We start from the raw sequence: 16,724 nt of genomic DNA on the forward strand, positions 1-16,724 counted from the left end.
CATCATCATACATAAACTATCCTCTTAGTGCAAATGTTTATTCTGAGGACTGATACTGATCGAATAGCGTCGACACTGGAAATATACTGAACTTCACCACTTGTCAGATTTCCCATTAACGAGATTCCATTCCTCTGTTAAAGGAAATTAACAGAGAGGATGAACGTATCGGTTGGTATCAAATATTACGAGAACAAAAATGATAACAAAAAAAAAATGTAATGAAATGTTACCGAGACGAAAACCCCCCAAAATTTAGAACAATTCGTATAAATTTAGGATTTCTCTTCAGGTAGAGGAAAAAATCGGATTCTGGAATGTTCTGGGTACTGGATATCAAATAACAAAAATGTAATGAAATACAATACTGTAGAATACAAAATGCTATAAAAAATATATGCTAAAATACCAATATACTAAAATCCCATTTAGAGAGTATATATTTTTTTGTATGTCTGCATGAGGAGGAGATTTAACTTACTCGAAAAGTCACTTTATTTTGCATTTCCTGGCTATTTCATCAATAGCAGACGATGGTCCGTGTCACAGCAGCAATTAAAAGTTCTCAAATCTTATATTATTATTGAAAAAAATTATATTAGTATTGAAATAAATTATTATATTATTATATTATATAATAAAATATTATTATATTATGAAATAAATTATTATAAAAGCTTTATTAGTATTGAAATAAAAGAAGGAAAAATCGGTGCAACATCAACATTTTATGCTGGTCTGGGTTCCAAGTGAATATGAAAAAAGTGTGATTCTGTACAACGCAGATTTCCAAATTCATGAACTGTACACCAGTGTTAATTCAACAGTCTATAAAAGGAAAAGAAAAAGAAATAAACATTTAAGAATAATAAAGATTACAATTATGAAATGCTATACTATTTTTTCCCTTTCAAATAGAAATATCTTTCTTCTTCTTCTTCTTCTGCTTCTTCTTCTTCTACTCCTCCTCCTCCTCCTCCTCCTCTTCCTCCTCCTCTTTCTTCTTCTTCTTCTTCTTCTTCTTTTTATTCTTATTCTTATTTTTCTTATTCTTTCTTCTTCTTCTTCTTCTTCTTATTATTATTATTATTATTATTATTATTATTATTTTCTTCTTCTTCTTCTTCTTCTTCTTTACTTCTGCAATGAGTTAAGACTTAGGAACTCAAGGCACTAACTTGGCACTCCAATCCTCCATTCGCAGACACAGTGCCAAAAGAATGAGCGGCTCTGGAAAAGGACTCCTAGGATTGTGGCTCTACAAGACCGGCGAGGAATGGATGCTGAAGGATCCCCAAAGGGTGAGTAGGATTTAGGATGAAGGATAAATAGGTTGTAAGATGGAGTTTAGGATATCAAAAGCAAAGATTTAGGATTTAGGATGTCTGGTTCCTCGTGGTGCGTTTGTGTGGTTTGGTTTTAACACATAAAATATAATTAACCGAGTAGGATGCAGAATATAGGATTGGGTTTAGGATAAGGAGAACAAGGGCTTGGGATATGTTGTTCTTGTTGATTTTAAGGAGGCTGGGTTATTCTATATCCTATATAGAGATGTTATATATATATATATATATATATATATATATATATATATATATATATATATATATATATATATATATATATATATATATATATATATATGTGTGTGTGTGTGTGTGTGTGTGTGTGTGTGTGTGTGTGTGTGTGTGTGTGTGTGTGTGTGTGTGTGTGTGTGTGTGTGTGTGTGTGTATGTATGTATGTATATGTATGTGTGTATGCATATATAAAGTATATATGTGCGTGCGTGGGCGTGTGTGTGTGAGGACCGACACACCATTAAAAAGCGTCGCTGTCCCAGCTGCTAACTTGCAACGATAATTGGCAATTGCGGTTGCAAATATCATGGAATGTTTTTTTTCTATTACGATAATTAGGGAATTATATAGAAAAATATGGAAATGCAATTATAAGGTCGATTTGCCTTTGTCTTTCATTTTTTCTTTTTTTTTTACTTTTTTTTTTCTTTTCTTGTGTGTCTGGTTGATTATTTTTGAGATATTTTGGTCTTGGAAGAATGTTGAATCTTGCAGAGGAATTGCTAAGCTACGTCGAAACCAGATGCATATCTTATTTACGTACATGCATACGGTGTAAATATGTGCACACACATGCAATTACACACAAAAAAAACATACACAAACATACACACACACAAACACACATAGTCACACACGCATACACATATCTATATATCTGTATGTGTGTGTGTATGCGTGTGTGTGTGTGTGTGTGTATATGTGTGTACGCATACATGTATACACATACATACACAAGCACTACCTCCTACTCTCCCGCTTTCCTCTGTCCGCACGGCCTATAAGCACAGTAGGCCTATCGGTCTTTTCCTGCACACACTTCTCCTCTCTTGTCGTAAGGTTTCGTTAATTCATTATTTCAAGTCGAATGGAATCTCTAAAGCTGGATGGGGTTAATTAATCGAATTGAGATTTTTTTTTATTTATTTCGTTTTTATTTCAGTTTTCCTGTGATTTTTGGTGTTTGTTTAATGTGTATCTTGTTTTTTTATTAGCATTGGTATTGTTATTGTTGTTTTTGTTATCATTATTCTCATTGTCTTTTATTGTCAATATATTTATTATCTTTATCATTGTTATTTCTAACATGAACATCATTACTATTATCAGCGTTCTTATTTTCTTTTTCATTATTGTTATTATTATTATTATTATTATTATTATTATTATTATTATTATTATTAACATTATTATGATTAGCATTATTATTAGTAGTATTAGTATCATTATTATTATTATTATTGTTATCATTGCTATTATCATTACTATTATTATTTTTAACCTTATAATCATTTTCATCAACACTACCATCATCATCATCATTACCGTCACTATCAATATTGATTTTATATAATTTTTTTTATAGTCGACCGTCGTCTTCCTGCCCTTTCTGTGTTAATAATTTGCCCTCCTCGTGAAGCCTTTCTTGTCAAGGGAGTCAGACAATAAGGCCTATTGGTTCCACGTAGGGAGGAAATAGACAATGTGGATAAATAGGGAGATAGGATATATGTTTTCGCATCTCGTATTCGTGGGGAAGTGTTATGTTTATGTTTTCTCTGTTTCTGTCTCTTTTTTTCTGTCTGTTTGGTTGGTTCTCACTCTCTCTCTTTTTCTGTTTGTCTCTCATGCTTTCTCTCCCTCTCTTTTTCTCTGTATGTCTGGATCTGCGTCTCTCTCTCTCTCTCTTTCTCTTTCTCTTTCTTTCTCTCTCTCTCTCTCTCTCTCTCTCTCTCTCTCTCTCTCTCTCTCTCTCTCTCTCTCTCTCTCTCTCTCTCTCTCTCTCTTCTCTCTTTCTCTCTTTCTCTCTCTATCTCTCTCTCTCTCTCTCTCTCTCTCTCTCTCTCTCTCTCTATCTCTCCCTCTATCTCTTTCTCTTTCTTTCTCTCCCTCCCTCTCCCTCTCTCTATCTCTCTCTCTCTCTTTCTCTTTCTCTTTCTCTCTCTCTCTCTCTCTCTCTCTCTCTCTCTCTCTCTCTCTCTCTCTCTCTCTCTCTTTCTCTCTCTCTTTCTCTCTCTCTCCCTCTCTCCCTCTCTCTCTAGATCTCCCTCCCTTCCCTTCTCTGTATCTCCTTCCCTTTATTTCTCTCTAGTTCCCTACCTTTCTTTCTCTGTCTTTCTCTCTCTCTCTCTCTCTCTCTCTCTCTCTCTCTCTCTCTCTCTCTCTCTCTCTCTCTCTCTCTCTCTCTCTCTCTCTCTCTCTCTCTCTCTCTCTCTCTCTCTATCTATCTATCTATCTATCTATCTATCTTTCTCCTACTCTCTCTATCTTTCTCCTACTCTCTCTCCCTCTCTCTCTCTCTCTCTCTTTCTCTCTCTACCTTTCTCCTACTCTCTCTATCTTTCTCCTAATCTCTCTCCCTCTCCCCTTTCTCCCTCCCTTTCTCTCTCTGTTGCTGTTTCTAATTCAAAGCAGGATATTTCATCCACTTAACCCTGGGTACCTTTTCCTGTATTCGTAACCCTGACACTGAGACACTGAGACAAGAACATTCGATCCAAAACACTGACATACATATACATACACCAATCGGCAAAGGTATAATATATACACTTAAAAAAACAGAAGTAACAGATAGACTTTATTAACACATACACACGAATGTACACACACGAGAGGAAGAAAGTTCGGTATTCTAAGACCCGTTGTGCTGTTACTAGAATGACAAATTGATTTTATGATTTTTTTATGAATATTTCCCAATGGATGAATTTATGGGAGAAATGGTAATGTTCATATGTCTACCTTTTCTCCTGTAGTATTTTTTTTTTATTATTATCATTATCATCACTATACCTTTATTTCGTGTGATGTTGCTATTGTTGTTACTCTTATTCGTATTATTATGATAGGCTTTTAGAAATCAAAAGTTGATGCCATATTAGCATTATAGACGTATACACTATAACTATATTATGAAACAATGAAGGGAGGAATAAAAATATACTTGATAGTGCAAAAGGTGTTTGGGAAAAGGATTGAAGTATGATCATGTGTTTTCTTACTCTTTCATTTCTTGTCTTGATTTCCTGCTCTTCCCTTCGTTGAATCACTTCCATCTTGTTTGCATGTCCCTGTTCTTGCCTTGCTTTTTTGTTTATTTGTCCACCATAATCATGTTTTTTTTTTTCCTTGTTGTGTTGATGTTTATGTTTTCTATTTCATTCTATTTTTCTCTATTTCTCCCTCTATATTATATTTATATCTTTTGAAAAATGTCTTCTTCTCTTCTCTTTGCCATTTTATACTAGACCAACATAAACCTTACAAACAACAAAATAAAATAAACAAAAAATAACAACAATGATAGACGTATCGTTACTGAAATATCTACCAATAAACAAAGTCACATCCGTCTCATAGACAAACGAAAAGACGAAACAAAACAAAAGAACGGACTAAGAAGTATCTATATGTTCTCCAAGACGACCGAGAGGCGATTCGATCCCCTTCCAAGACGCTAGATTTATGGCTCAGATCCTCAGGCTGGCGGTGGACATCAGGACGGTTGTTGGCCCTTCCTCTGTGTCTCTTTGTCTTGCTTTCTCTCTCTCTCTTTTTCTTTTTCTTGTTCTTTGTTTGTTTGTTTTTGCTGTTGGTTTTGTGGGAGAGAGAAACAAGGGGGAGGGGGGGGGTTGGAGAGAGAGTGGGGGAGAGGAGAATGATGGGGATAGATAGATAGAGAGAGGGAGATATATATAGAGAGAAAGAGGGGATGTTGAGGGAGAGAGAGCAAAAATAAATGGGAGAGTGAGAGAGAGAGAGAAGGAGAAGGGGCGTTGAGGGAGAGGGAACGAAAATGAGTGAGGGAGAGAGAGAAAGGGAGAGAAAGAGAGAGAGAAAAGATCCCTGATAACAAGTAAGATCTAGAAATATGCAAAGGCATCCTACGTGAGGCATTGTTGACAGTGATTCCTCACACTGTAATGGCAGCCATGTTATCTAAATTCATTTCCATATAAGGATTAATATGCAGTTATTGATTATATCTTATGTACTTTTGGTCTTACGTTTTCAGTGAATACTCAAAGTAGAGAGGCAGTGCACGTATATATTTTATTAACCTTTTAAAAATCAAACACAAGTATTATATGTTCTCGAAAATAACATTATTTTCATGAGAAACCATTAGAATACTGACCAAGTATAACAATAACAGCAAAATATAGACATTACTTCATCTTTAGCTCTCGTCTCTATTTTCTCTGTCTTCTTGCCCAGTTGCAAAAGCACGAAAAGGAAATATATCTCAAGGTTAAGTGAAACGTGGGTTGGCACACCGTAGACTTAAACAATTTATCCACGAGTGGCGGTCGAGACACTCCAAGTTTTCGTTAAAAGGAAAGAAATTCGAAGTCACTTATTATGATTCCAATTTATGATTTGTTTCTTTATTTTGAGTTCTTCCTCTTTTTGTTTCATTATTTATTTATCTGTTTATCCATTCAATTTATTAATCGTTCTTGCACTACCTTTATGCAAAATACTTTTCTTTATAGATTCTTGATAACCATTGTCAGCATATACATAAATACATTTTTTTCATTATAGTAAACATTGAAAAGTTAGGAAAATGATCTATATACAAAAAATAAGTCCATTTGAAACTGAGGCTACGGCTGGGCCTACGATCATAGAAGAAGAAAAAAAAAGAGAGACAAGAAGAACGGTAAAAGGTATTGGAACCTTCACTTGCCGCAGCTAATCCACTTAGACTCTTCTAAAAGGCCGCCCAAACCTCTTCCGGCTAATTGAACTCCGTAGCTTTTGTTTTTCTCGCGATTCTTTGCTTTGTTTTTGAAGAGGGAGGAGGCACGGGGGACAAGTGACAGAATATAGGGGATGGGGAGGGGGGAGATAAAGAAGGAAGTGGCAGGAAATGAGACTTTGCGTTTTTCTCTCTCTTGTTTTGTCTCTCTGATCAATATGATAATTTATCTTATATCACGATAAAGGAAAATGATAGAGGAAGGAAGCTTGGCGAGAGAGAGACAGAGGAAGAGAGAGGGAAAGAAAAAACAGACTGTTAGACAGATAGATAGACAGACAGACAGATAGATAGATAGATAGATAGACCGATAGAGAGAGAGATAGAGAGAGAGAGAGAACAGGCAAAGAGATAGATAGACAGATAGATAGGCAGAGAAAGAGAGATAGACAGAGAGAGAGAACAGGCAAAGAGATTGATAGACAGATAGATAGATTAGGCAGAGAGAGAGAGAGATAGAAAGAGAGACAGACAGACATGGAGAGAGAGAGAGAGGGAGAGAGAGCAGAGAGACAACAAAACAAACAGACAGACATATGATAAAGAACGAATGACCGAAAAAAGTAAAGCGCATAAAACAAAGGAATACAAAAAAGATAGAAAAAAATAATAAAAGATAGTGCATAAAACAAAAAAATACAAAAAAGAGAAAAAAATAAAAGATAGCGCATAAAACAAAGGAATAAAAAAAAGAGAAAAATAAAATCCAATGAATAAGGAGATGGAAGAGAAGACACGTTAATGATACATTTACAAGGAAGCCCAGTAATCACTGACGACCTAACTAGCATCAGGGGTCAGGGGTCAGGGGTCAGGAGGGGGAGAAGGGGATCAGAGAGGTAATAGGAAGGGGAAGGAGGGGGCATAGGGGGGTCAGGGGAGGGAGGGGGAGAAGGGGGATCAAGGAGGTAATAGGGAGGGGGAGGAGGGGGCTTAGGGGGGGTCAGGGGAGGGAAGAGAATAAGAGGGGGTCAAAGGGAGGATAAGGGGGGGTGGGGAGGAGGGAGGGAGAAGGGGGGGAGGAGGGAGGATAGAGGGCAGGGGGTGGGGGAGGGAGGGAGAAGGGGGAGGAGGGAGGGAGGGAGAAGGGGGCCATCCTCCTCTCAATAGACGGATTGGGTGATCCATTTATGATATATGAGGATCCGCGCGACGATCCTGTTAGGGCGGAGGGGAGTGGCATAAAGGGAGGGGAGGGGGGGGGGGAGGGGGCAGAAGGCCGGCGTCCCGTTCGGAGAGATTACGGATGCAGTTCGGAGGCCCGGCGAAGGGGGTGGGGTGGGGGGTGGGGTGGGGGGTTCTCTGTCTGTCTGTGTACCTTTATATTTATATGTTTATATATATGTATATATATATATATATATATATATATATATATATATATATATATATATATATATATATATATATATATATACATATATTTACATGCATATATATATATATATATATATATATATATATATATATATATATATATATATATATATATATATATATATATATATATATATATTTATACATACATACACACACACACACACACATATATACATATATATAAACTATGCACACACTAGTCTGATAAGAGACAATCCTTTCGAAATCCTCATGGATTTTTGTCTTCAGGAGCGGTATTCACGAAAGGTATTTGACATATTTAAGGACTGTCCTAGAAACAGTCTTTGACGCCAAAATCGTTGTAGGATTTATTTTATGACTCGTTTTATAGACTGTCCTTAGCTATTTCGTCTTTGATTGTCTTTGAAACAGTCTTTAACTCTAAAATCGTCGTAGAATGTATCTATGACTCGTTTCAAAGACTCCTTGGCTATTTCGTCTTTGATTCGCGTTGTTGCTACATTTCCAAGTTAATCCTTAAAGAGTATGAATATTCACATCTGACTGAGCCTATAATGATGATCTAATGTTGTAATAAGTTTAAATGACTATTGTAATGAATATCAAATATATAATGACTAGAATATTACTTACTTTATATCTTTTCTGTGTTTACGTGTCACCCTCGACATTTGTTGACATTGCATCAGCTGAGATCGTGCGCGGCGCCATTTGCATTTATCTCCGAGAAAACTGCAGCAATCACGAAAGCAGCGACTCAATTAACGTTTGACTGGAAATAAAAAAGTGGCATGAATTATTTTGATATTATTACTGATGCGTAATTATCTTCAATGACTGTCAAATGGCAGTAGTGTTTTCGGTGTCTCATAAAGGTAATTTAGAGCAGTCCTTACGTGCGTGGGAAACCTCCAGCCCTGTTTTGAAAACCGACTGAATCTTAGACAAAAATTGGGTGCTAAGGACGTTTTCTCAAGGAGCCATTGACTAAATCAGAGTCAGCGACTATTTGTAGACTCGGGAATAGATTGCCTTCAGGGATTGTAACTTCTCCGACTCTTGATAAGTTTAAAGGATCAGCTAACGTGTTTTTTTCTTACGTAAATAGCTGACTTTCTATTCTTTCATTCTTTCTTAGCTGTATCTTGACCTGCACTGACATCTTTGGAGGTATAAATCTCGATTTCTTTAGTGTGGCTCTTTATATAGCTTACTATAATGATAATGATTATAATAACAACATCAATAATAATAATACTGATAATACTGATAATAATGATAATAATAATAATAATAATAATAATAATAATAATAATAATAATAATAATAATAATAATAATAATAATAATAATAATGACGACTTTCTTTTCTGTCTTTTCGGAGTCTATGATCTTACGCAAATACCGCCCCATGTCTGTTGGTATATATGCCGTATATAAATCTCTATTCCTGCTTGTCTATACACCAGAGAGTTGCCATTTGTCCCATGCAGTAATATATTAACAAGAGCATTTTTGAAAATTATTATTTTGCCGAATAATAATAATAAAAAAAGAGTGAAATAACTGACTGATTAATATTGATAATAATTACCATTCCGCGTAATGGGTGAGGCAAAAAGTGCTATATATTAACACTCTTCAGTATTAATGGCTTGATGTGTCAGTGTTAATGTTATTATTGAATGAGATTTTCGCTGGAGGGGAAAAAGAGAACGATTCCCTGTTGGTGTCGGGTTGGATTCCTTTTTAGAGGATTCGAAACGGATAGTTAAAGGGTTAGAGACTTTTACGTATTCCGATATTTATGCTATTTTTTTTCTCTCTTTCTCTTTCTGGAAAATAAATAAACAAGAAGAGTGGGGGAGATCGATAGATAGATAGATAGATAAGTAGATAGACGGTTCGTTTGCGAAAGAGATACGAAGAAGAATATGAAGAGTAAAAGTAGAACAACTATGATGAATAGAAAAAAAACAAAAAACGAAAATATGTATATATGATAAAAATAGCGGAGATAAGCTGGAACAAATAGAAGAAAAGATGAAGACAATAAAGAAAGGAAAAGCAGGAAAAACAAACAAAACGGAAACCCATCATTAGAAAAGGGGGTTGGGGGGCGGTTATGAAGGAGGTAGTAAAAATGGGGGAAGGAGAATTAGGAGGAGGAGAAGAAGAAGAAAGAGGAGGAGGAGGATGTGGAGAAGAAGAAGGAGGAGGATGTGGAGAAGAAGGAGAAGGAGGAGAATAAGAAGGAGGAGGTGAAGAAGAAGAGGAAGAAGTGGAGAAGAAGAAGAAAGAGGAGGATAAGGGGAGATAGAGAAAAGGAAGAGGGGAGAGGGGAAGAAGAAGGAGGAAGAGGAGAAGAAGAAGAAGAAGATGGAGGAGGAGGATAAGGGGAGCTAGAAAAAAAAAGAAAAGGGGAAGACGAGAGATAGAAAAAGAGAAAAAGGAGAAGAGGGGAGAAACGGGACCACGTGATCCCGAATCCAAGACAGGTGCGGGCAAGAAGGACACGGAAATTCTTGGGAGATGGATCTGTAGCTTCTCGAAGATTCTACAGACGAAGAAGGGAGGAAAAAGAAGCTTCCGCGATACATTAGAGGAAGCTAAAAGAAAGGAAATGGGGAAATTAGATGTCGTGGAAGCTTACATTTCGAAGGGAAATCGTGTTATGGTTTCTCGTGTTTCTTTGTTTGTTTGTTTCTCCGGTTCTGTTTCTTATGTGTTTGTTTAGAAAGAGGAAACGGAGAGAGAATCACAAAGAAAATTTTATGTTGATATATAATTTGTCCAAATTCCAATCAAGGACTAATCATAAACAGAGAGAGAGAGAGAGAGAGAGAGAGAGAGAGAGAGAGAGAGAGAGAGAGAGAGAGAGAGAGAGAGAGAGAGAGAGAGAGAGAGAGAGAGACAGTGAAAGAGAGAGAGTGAGAGCGAAAGAGAGAGAGAGAGAGAGAGAGAGAGAGAGAGAGAGAGACAGACAGACAGACAAAGAGAGAGAGAGGGAGGGAGGCGGGGGTTGAGATTGAGAAAAAAGAGAGAAGAGAACTACAGACAGACAAAAAAGAGAGAGAGGGGGGTTGAGATAGATAGAGAGAGAGAGAGAGACAGACACAGAGAAAGAAAGGAGGGAGATCCAGAGAGAGATGGAGAGAGAAAGAGAGAGAGAGGAAGAGAGAGAGACAGAGAGTTAAAACATGAAAGAGGAAATGAGAGAGAGAGCGAAGAGAAAGCTCCCACACTCTCTGTCTACTTTCTTCTTTCCATCTTTCTCTCTCTCCTTCTCCCTCCTTCTCCCTCCCGCCCTCCATCACAGCCCTAATCCTCCTCTACACCCCATCTTCTCTCCCTCTCTCGCCTCCATTCCTTCTCTACCTCCCTCACCCCATCCCCATTCCTTATGCTTCCCCACCCCCTCCCCCTCCCAACTCCCTCTCTCCCCTCCACTCCCCCCTCCCTCTCCCCTCACACTCCCTCCCACTCCCTCAGACTCCCCCCACCTCCCCCTCCCTAACTCCCCTCCCCCCACAATCCCACTTGCCACCTCCCCCCACTTCCCCTTCCCTCTCACTCCCCCACGATCCCTCCCCTCACCTCGCCCTCCCCTCACTCTCCTCATAATCCCCCACCTCCCCCTCTCTCACCGCTCCCCTAACTCAGAGCCCACCTCCTCCCCTCCTTACCTTCCCCTCCCTCCTCACGCCCCTTAACTCTCAGATCCCACTCTTATCCTCCCCCTCAGACTCCCCCACAACCCATTCCCTTCCACCTCCCCCTCTCTCACGCTCCCTAACTCAGAGCCCACACCTCCTCCCCTCCTTACCTTCCCCTCCCCCTCCCACCTTGCCCCTTAACTCAGATCCCACTCTCCCCCTCCCTTCCACCTCCCCCACAACCCCCCACCTCCCCCTCCTCAAACTCCCCCACAATCACCCCACCTCCCCCCACCTCCCCCTCCCTCACGCCCCCTAACTCGGAGACACAATGTCAGGAGTTAAGGCTCGTCCGAGTAATTTGGCTCCAGGGCGCCCCTCGACGCCGCCCTTTGTCTCCTTGGCCCTCAGGAGGAGGAGGAGGAGGAGGAGGAGGATGAAGGAGGAGGAGGAGGAGGATGAAGGAGGAGGAGGAGGAGGAGGAGGAGGAGGAGGTAGGATGGAGGAGGGAGAGTAAGGATGGAGGAGGAGGAGGGAGGAAAGGGAGGAGGGAAGGAAAAGAAGAAGAAGAAGGAAGGAAGGAAGGGGAGGAAGGGGGAGGAGGAGGAGGGAGGAGGAAGGGAAGGGAGGTGGAGAGTGGAAGGAGGAGGAGGAGAAGGAGGAGGAAAGAAGGAAAGGAAGAAGAGGAGGAGGGAGGGAGAGGAGGAGGAGGAAAGGTGGAGGGAGGGAGGAGGAGGAAGAGGAAAGAATAGGGAAAGGGAGGATAGAGAAGGAGGAAGAGAAGGCGAAAGAGGAAAAGGAGGAGGAGGAAGTAAGATAGAGAAAGGGGACGAGAAGGAGGATGGTGAGGAAGAAAAGGAGTAAGAGGAAGGGGGCAAGGAGAAGGAAAAAGAAAAGGAGGAGGACCAGGAGAAGAAAGAAGGAAGAAGAGGAAGAGACTCTTTAGTCCGTCGTGGAGCTGGGACGTGAGAGAAGAAAGGAGGAGAGAGGGAGAGAGGAGGGAAAAAGGAAGCGGGAGGGGAGGGGAGGGGGGAGTAGGAGGGTAGTGTTTGTGTATCCTTTATGTCTCTTCTTTCTTCTGTCTTGCCTTTGTCGGCCTTTCTATTCTTAATCTTTCTGGATTTTCTTATTATTCTGTCTTATATCTATTTGTTTATGTATCCTTTATTTCCCTCAACAGTCAGCTAATTTTTCTTCACCATACACACACACACACACACACACACACACATACACAGGCACTCATCCAACGACGCACACACACACATACACACACAAATACACACACACACACACACACACACACAAACAGGCACTCATCCAACGACGCACACACACACACATACACACACAAATACACACATGCACACAAAAACACACATACACAACCAGACATACACATCAGACATCCATATCTACCAAAAGGATAGTAATCATAATCAAAAATAGATAAACAGAAAAAGAAAATACGATTTAACAATATCTAAGTTGGGTTAAGACACCCTCTGGTAAAAAATAAAATCATAAAAATCTGTTCATAACTTTTTGAGTTATCCCGCGAACCGACTAACTAACCCATTAACCAGTCCCTCTCTCCCTCTCCCTCTCCCCCCAAACCCACCCCCTCGACCCATCCCGCCCTCCCCCCCAGACCCTCCTTCACTAACAACGAACGAAACGAGACAATAAGACCCTCTGGTAAAAAAAAAAAAAAAAAAAAAATCATAAAAATCTGTTCATAACTTTTTGAGTTATCCCGCGAACCGACTAACTAACCCACGAACCAGTCCCTCTCTCCCTCTCCCCAACCCCCACCCAACCCCCCTCCCCTTCCCTCCCCCCGGACCCTCCTTCACTAACAACGAACGAGACGAGACAACGAATGTAACCGACTTCGGAGACAACGAATAAAGTCCGACTTGGAAAAGCCAACAGACTCTATAGGAAGACCTGAACAACGTGGAGGACAAGACCCTATGACTGCCTTCTACATTAGGGTGAAGAGGCTGAGGGTTCTTCGGGAGGGGATCTTCTGGGTTGGAGGAGAGAGAGAGGAGGGAGGGAGGGAGGGAGAGGGGGAGGGAGGAGAGGGAGAGGGTGGGAGGGAAAGGAGAGGGAGGGAGGAGAGGGAGAGGGGGTGAGGGAAAGGAGGAGGGAGAGAAGGGAAAATTGTAGAGAGAAGGAGGGAGGGTGAGAGGATGGGGGAGGGAGGGAGAGAGAGGAGAAAAAGAAAGAGAGGAGAGAGCAGGAGATTGAGAGAGATAGTGAGAAAGAGAGAGTAGAGTAGAGTAGAGAGGCTGACAAATTGATAGATTGATAGATAGACAAATAGATAAATGGAAAAATAGATAGACAGATAGCTGGATAGATACATAGACCGACAAATATATATATGGACAAGCAAACGAATAGATAGACTGACAGATAGACAGAGAAAGAGAGGTAAAAAGAGGCATCAGTGTATGTGTGTGTATACGTGTGCGTATGTGTGCGCGTATGTGCATACTTGTGTACGTGTGCGTGTGTGTGTGTGAAAAGATCCTATGATCTCTATAACAATGCAGTACAAAAATAACAATAAAAATAAAACAAAAGAAGAACGAACACGTTAATGGAGTAAAACCACTCGAGGTTGAGGAGGAGGAGGAGGAAGCGTAGAAGAAGAGGAAGGAAAAGATGGAGAAGAAAAAGAGGAACAGAAAGAAGGGAAGAAGAGAAGAAAGATGAAGACTAAACGAAAAGAAATACAAGAATAACAAAGAGCGAAGAGAAAGGATGGAGAAGATACGAAGAGATATAAAAAGACGCAAAAAATTGAAGGGTGAAAATATGAGAGTCGTATCCCGAAGCCATTATGCTCGCTAAGGGTCCCCGCGCACTTGCACTTAAGGGGATAAATGGCAAATAAAGACCAAATTGGCAACTCGTGTGCAGGCCAGATATGTGAAGAAATGATATATAACAAAATATATATACAAAAAATACAAGATTAGATTATTAAAAGAACTTGTGTAATAACAGATTATTATAAAATGGAGGAGAAGGATAAGATGATAATATAAGTGCAATAAAAAAGAAGAATATATAGTATAAGAAAGAATTGAAATAAGAGAGCGGACGAGGACACAATAAGAGAGAAGAAGAAAGGGGAAGAACGAGAGAGAGAGAGAGAGACAGAAAGCCACAGGGAGAGGATTAAAGAGAGAAGGAGGATGGAGGGAAAGAAGAAGAAGAAAAAGAGAGAAGGAGGATGGAGGGAAAGAAGAAGAAGAAGAAAAAGAGAGAGAAGAGGGAGGATAGGACAGACGGATGAATATACAGAACTAGAAAAAACAGGCATTAAATGCGAATTAAAAACAAAAAGCAAGACAAAAAGAAGAAAGAAAGTAAGAAAAAAAAATCCAATGGAATAAATAAAGAACAACAGAGGAAAAGATAAACCAATACTTTCTGCCTTTCCTTCAATCCGGAGAGAGAAAGCAAAAAAAAAGCTCTCTCTCGAGGATAATATTTTCTTTGGTTTTCCTTACGTCATTATCATTATTATTGCTGTTGTTATTCTGAATGTTATAGCTATTATTATTATTATTATTAAGATTATCATTATTATTATTATTATTGTTGTTGTTATTGCTGTTGTTGTTGTTGTTATCATCATCATCATCATCATTATTATCATTATTATCATAAAAGGAGGAGAGAGAGAGAGACAGAGAGAGAGACAGACAGACAGACAGAGGCAGAGACAGAGAAACAGACAGAAAAACAGAATGAGACAGACAAAAACAGAAATCATGCACATAACACGAATAACAGAAAGAAGGCAATAATGACCCCCAAAATATTAATTAAAAAGAAGGAGTTTCGCTTTTATCGGGTCATTATGGACAATAATCCGGTTTCGTTGTTGAGTCGCATTACCGGGAAATTCCAGAGTGAAAATGGGACAAAATTGGGATTGGTTTCATAAATAGGTTTTTGTATTAAGTGGGTCAGGCGATGGGGGCAGTGAGAGTGAGAGAGAGAGAGAGAGAGAGAGAGCGAGAGAGAGAGAGATAGATAGAGAGAAAGAGAGAGAGAGTGAGAGAGAGAGAGAGAGAGAAAGAGAGAGAGAGAGAGAGAGAGAGAGAGAGAGAGAGACAGACAGAGACAGACCGACAGACAGAGACAGACAGATAGAGACAGTCAGGGACAGACAGAGAGAGAGAGAGAGAGACAGACAGACAGACGGAGACAGACAGTCAGGGACAGACAGAGAGAGAGAGAGAGAGAGAAGCAATGAGGCAGAGAAAGAAAAGCAGATAGACCGAAAAACAAATAATATAGCTAGATAAATAGATAAAGCAATAATGTTACTCCTTTCCTCTCTTTACTTCTCCTCCCTTTCCTTCCCTTTTCCCATTCTTTATTTACTCTTTCTAATTACCCTGAGAAAGCCCGGGAAACTAAGTGCTTGTGGAATGAGAAAGGGAGGACAAAGAACAAAGGGAGGAGAGAGAGAGAGAAAGAGAGAGAGAGAGAGAGAGAGAGAGAGAGAGAGAGAGAGAGAGAGAGAGAGAGAGAGAGAGAGGGTGGAGAGATAGGTAAGAGGGTAGGGAGGGGGTTGGGCGTGGCTTTGAGGGTAGGGAAGGGGCAGAGCATGGGTAAGAGGCTTTGTATAGGGTAGTGCATGAGGTTGAGGGTAAGTAGGGGGGGGGTGAAGAGTTTACCTAAGAGGGTAAGAAGGGAGAAGGCTAAAGAGAGGGGAAGGAGTAGGATAGAGTCGAGAAAAAAGGGTAGGGAAGGTAGGGGCAATGGGGATGGATGGCAAAGAGGGTAAGGAGAGGGAGGGGGTATGGGTAAGAAGACGCGCAGGGGATAGGGAGATAAGTAAAACATAAATAAGAGGGAATGGAATGGGGGAAGGGATAAAATAGAAGGGGAAGAGGTTAGGTAAGACGAAAGGGAGGGGAAAGAAACTAGGTACGACGGCCAGGAGATGGATAAGAGGGTAGGGAAAGAGGGGGGGAGGGTAAGGGGGAGGGGAGGCAACCACGGTCGATTACTTTAAAGTCGAGGTCGAGAGTGTGAAAAAGTTACTCGAGTCAACAGGATGTAAACCTTCCTGGGTAATGCGAGGAGGAGGAGGAGGAGGAGGAAGGAGGGAGTAGGAGGAGGAGGGAGGATGGGAGGAGGAGGAGGGAGGAAGAGGAGAAGGGAGGGAGAGGGAGGAGGGGAGGGGAGGGGAGGAAGGAGGAGGAAGAGAAGGAGGAGAGAGAAGAGAGAAGGAGGTGAGAGAAGAGGAAGAAGTAAGAGAGGGAAAGGAGACAGGGAGGAGGAGCAGGAGGAAGAGGAAGGAAGAAGGAAGAAGGAGGGAGG

General features: G+C 40.3%; 1 protein-coding gene across 2 annotated transcripts in view; it reads left to right on the forward strand.

Moving 5' to 3' along the window:
- The first annotated feature begins 1,204 nt into the window (after positions 1-1,204).
- Positions 1,205-16,724, forward strand: part of Trhn (tryptophan hydroxylase) — a 41,358-nt gene continuing 25,838 nt past the window's right edge. For both annotated transcript variants that reach the window (XM_070119071.1, XM_070119081.1), the window contains exon 1: positions 1,205-1,301. In XM_070119071.1, coding sequence (XP_069975172.1) covers positions 1,221-1,301 — 81 coding nt within the window. In that variant the 5' untranslated portion in view covers positions 1,205-1,220. The remainder of the gene's footprint in view (positions 1,302-16,724) is intronic.

The sequence above is a fragment of the Penaeus vannamei genome, chromosome 4 (genome assembly GCF_042767895.1).
Source record: "Penaeus vannamei isolate JL-2024 chromosome 4, ASM4276789v1, whole genome shotgun sequence".
In the NCBI taxonomy this organism is placed as follows: Eukaryota; Metazoa; Arthropoda; class Malacostraca; order Decapoda; family Penaeidae; genus Penaeus; species Penaeus vannamei.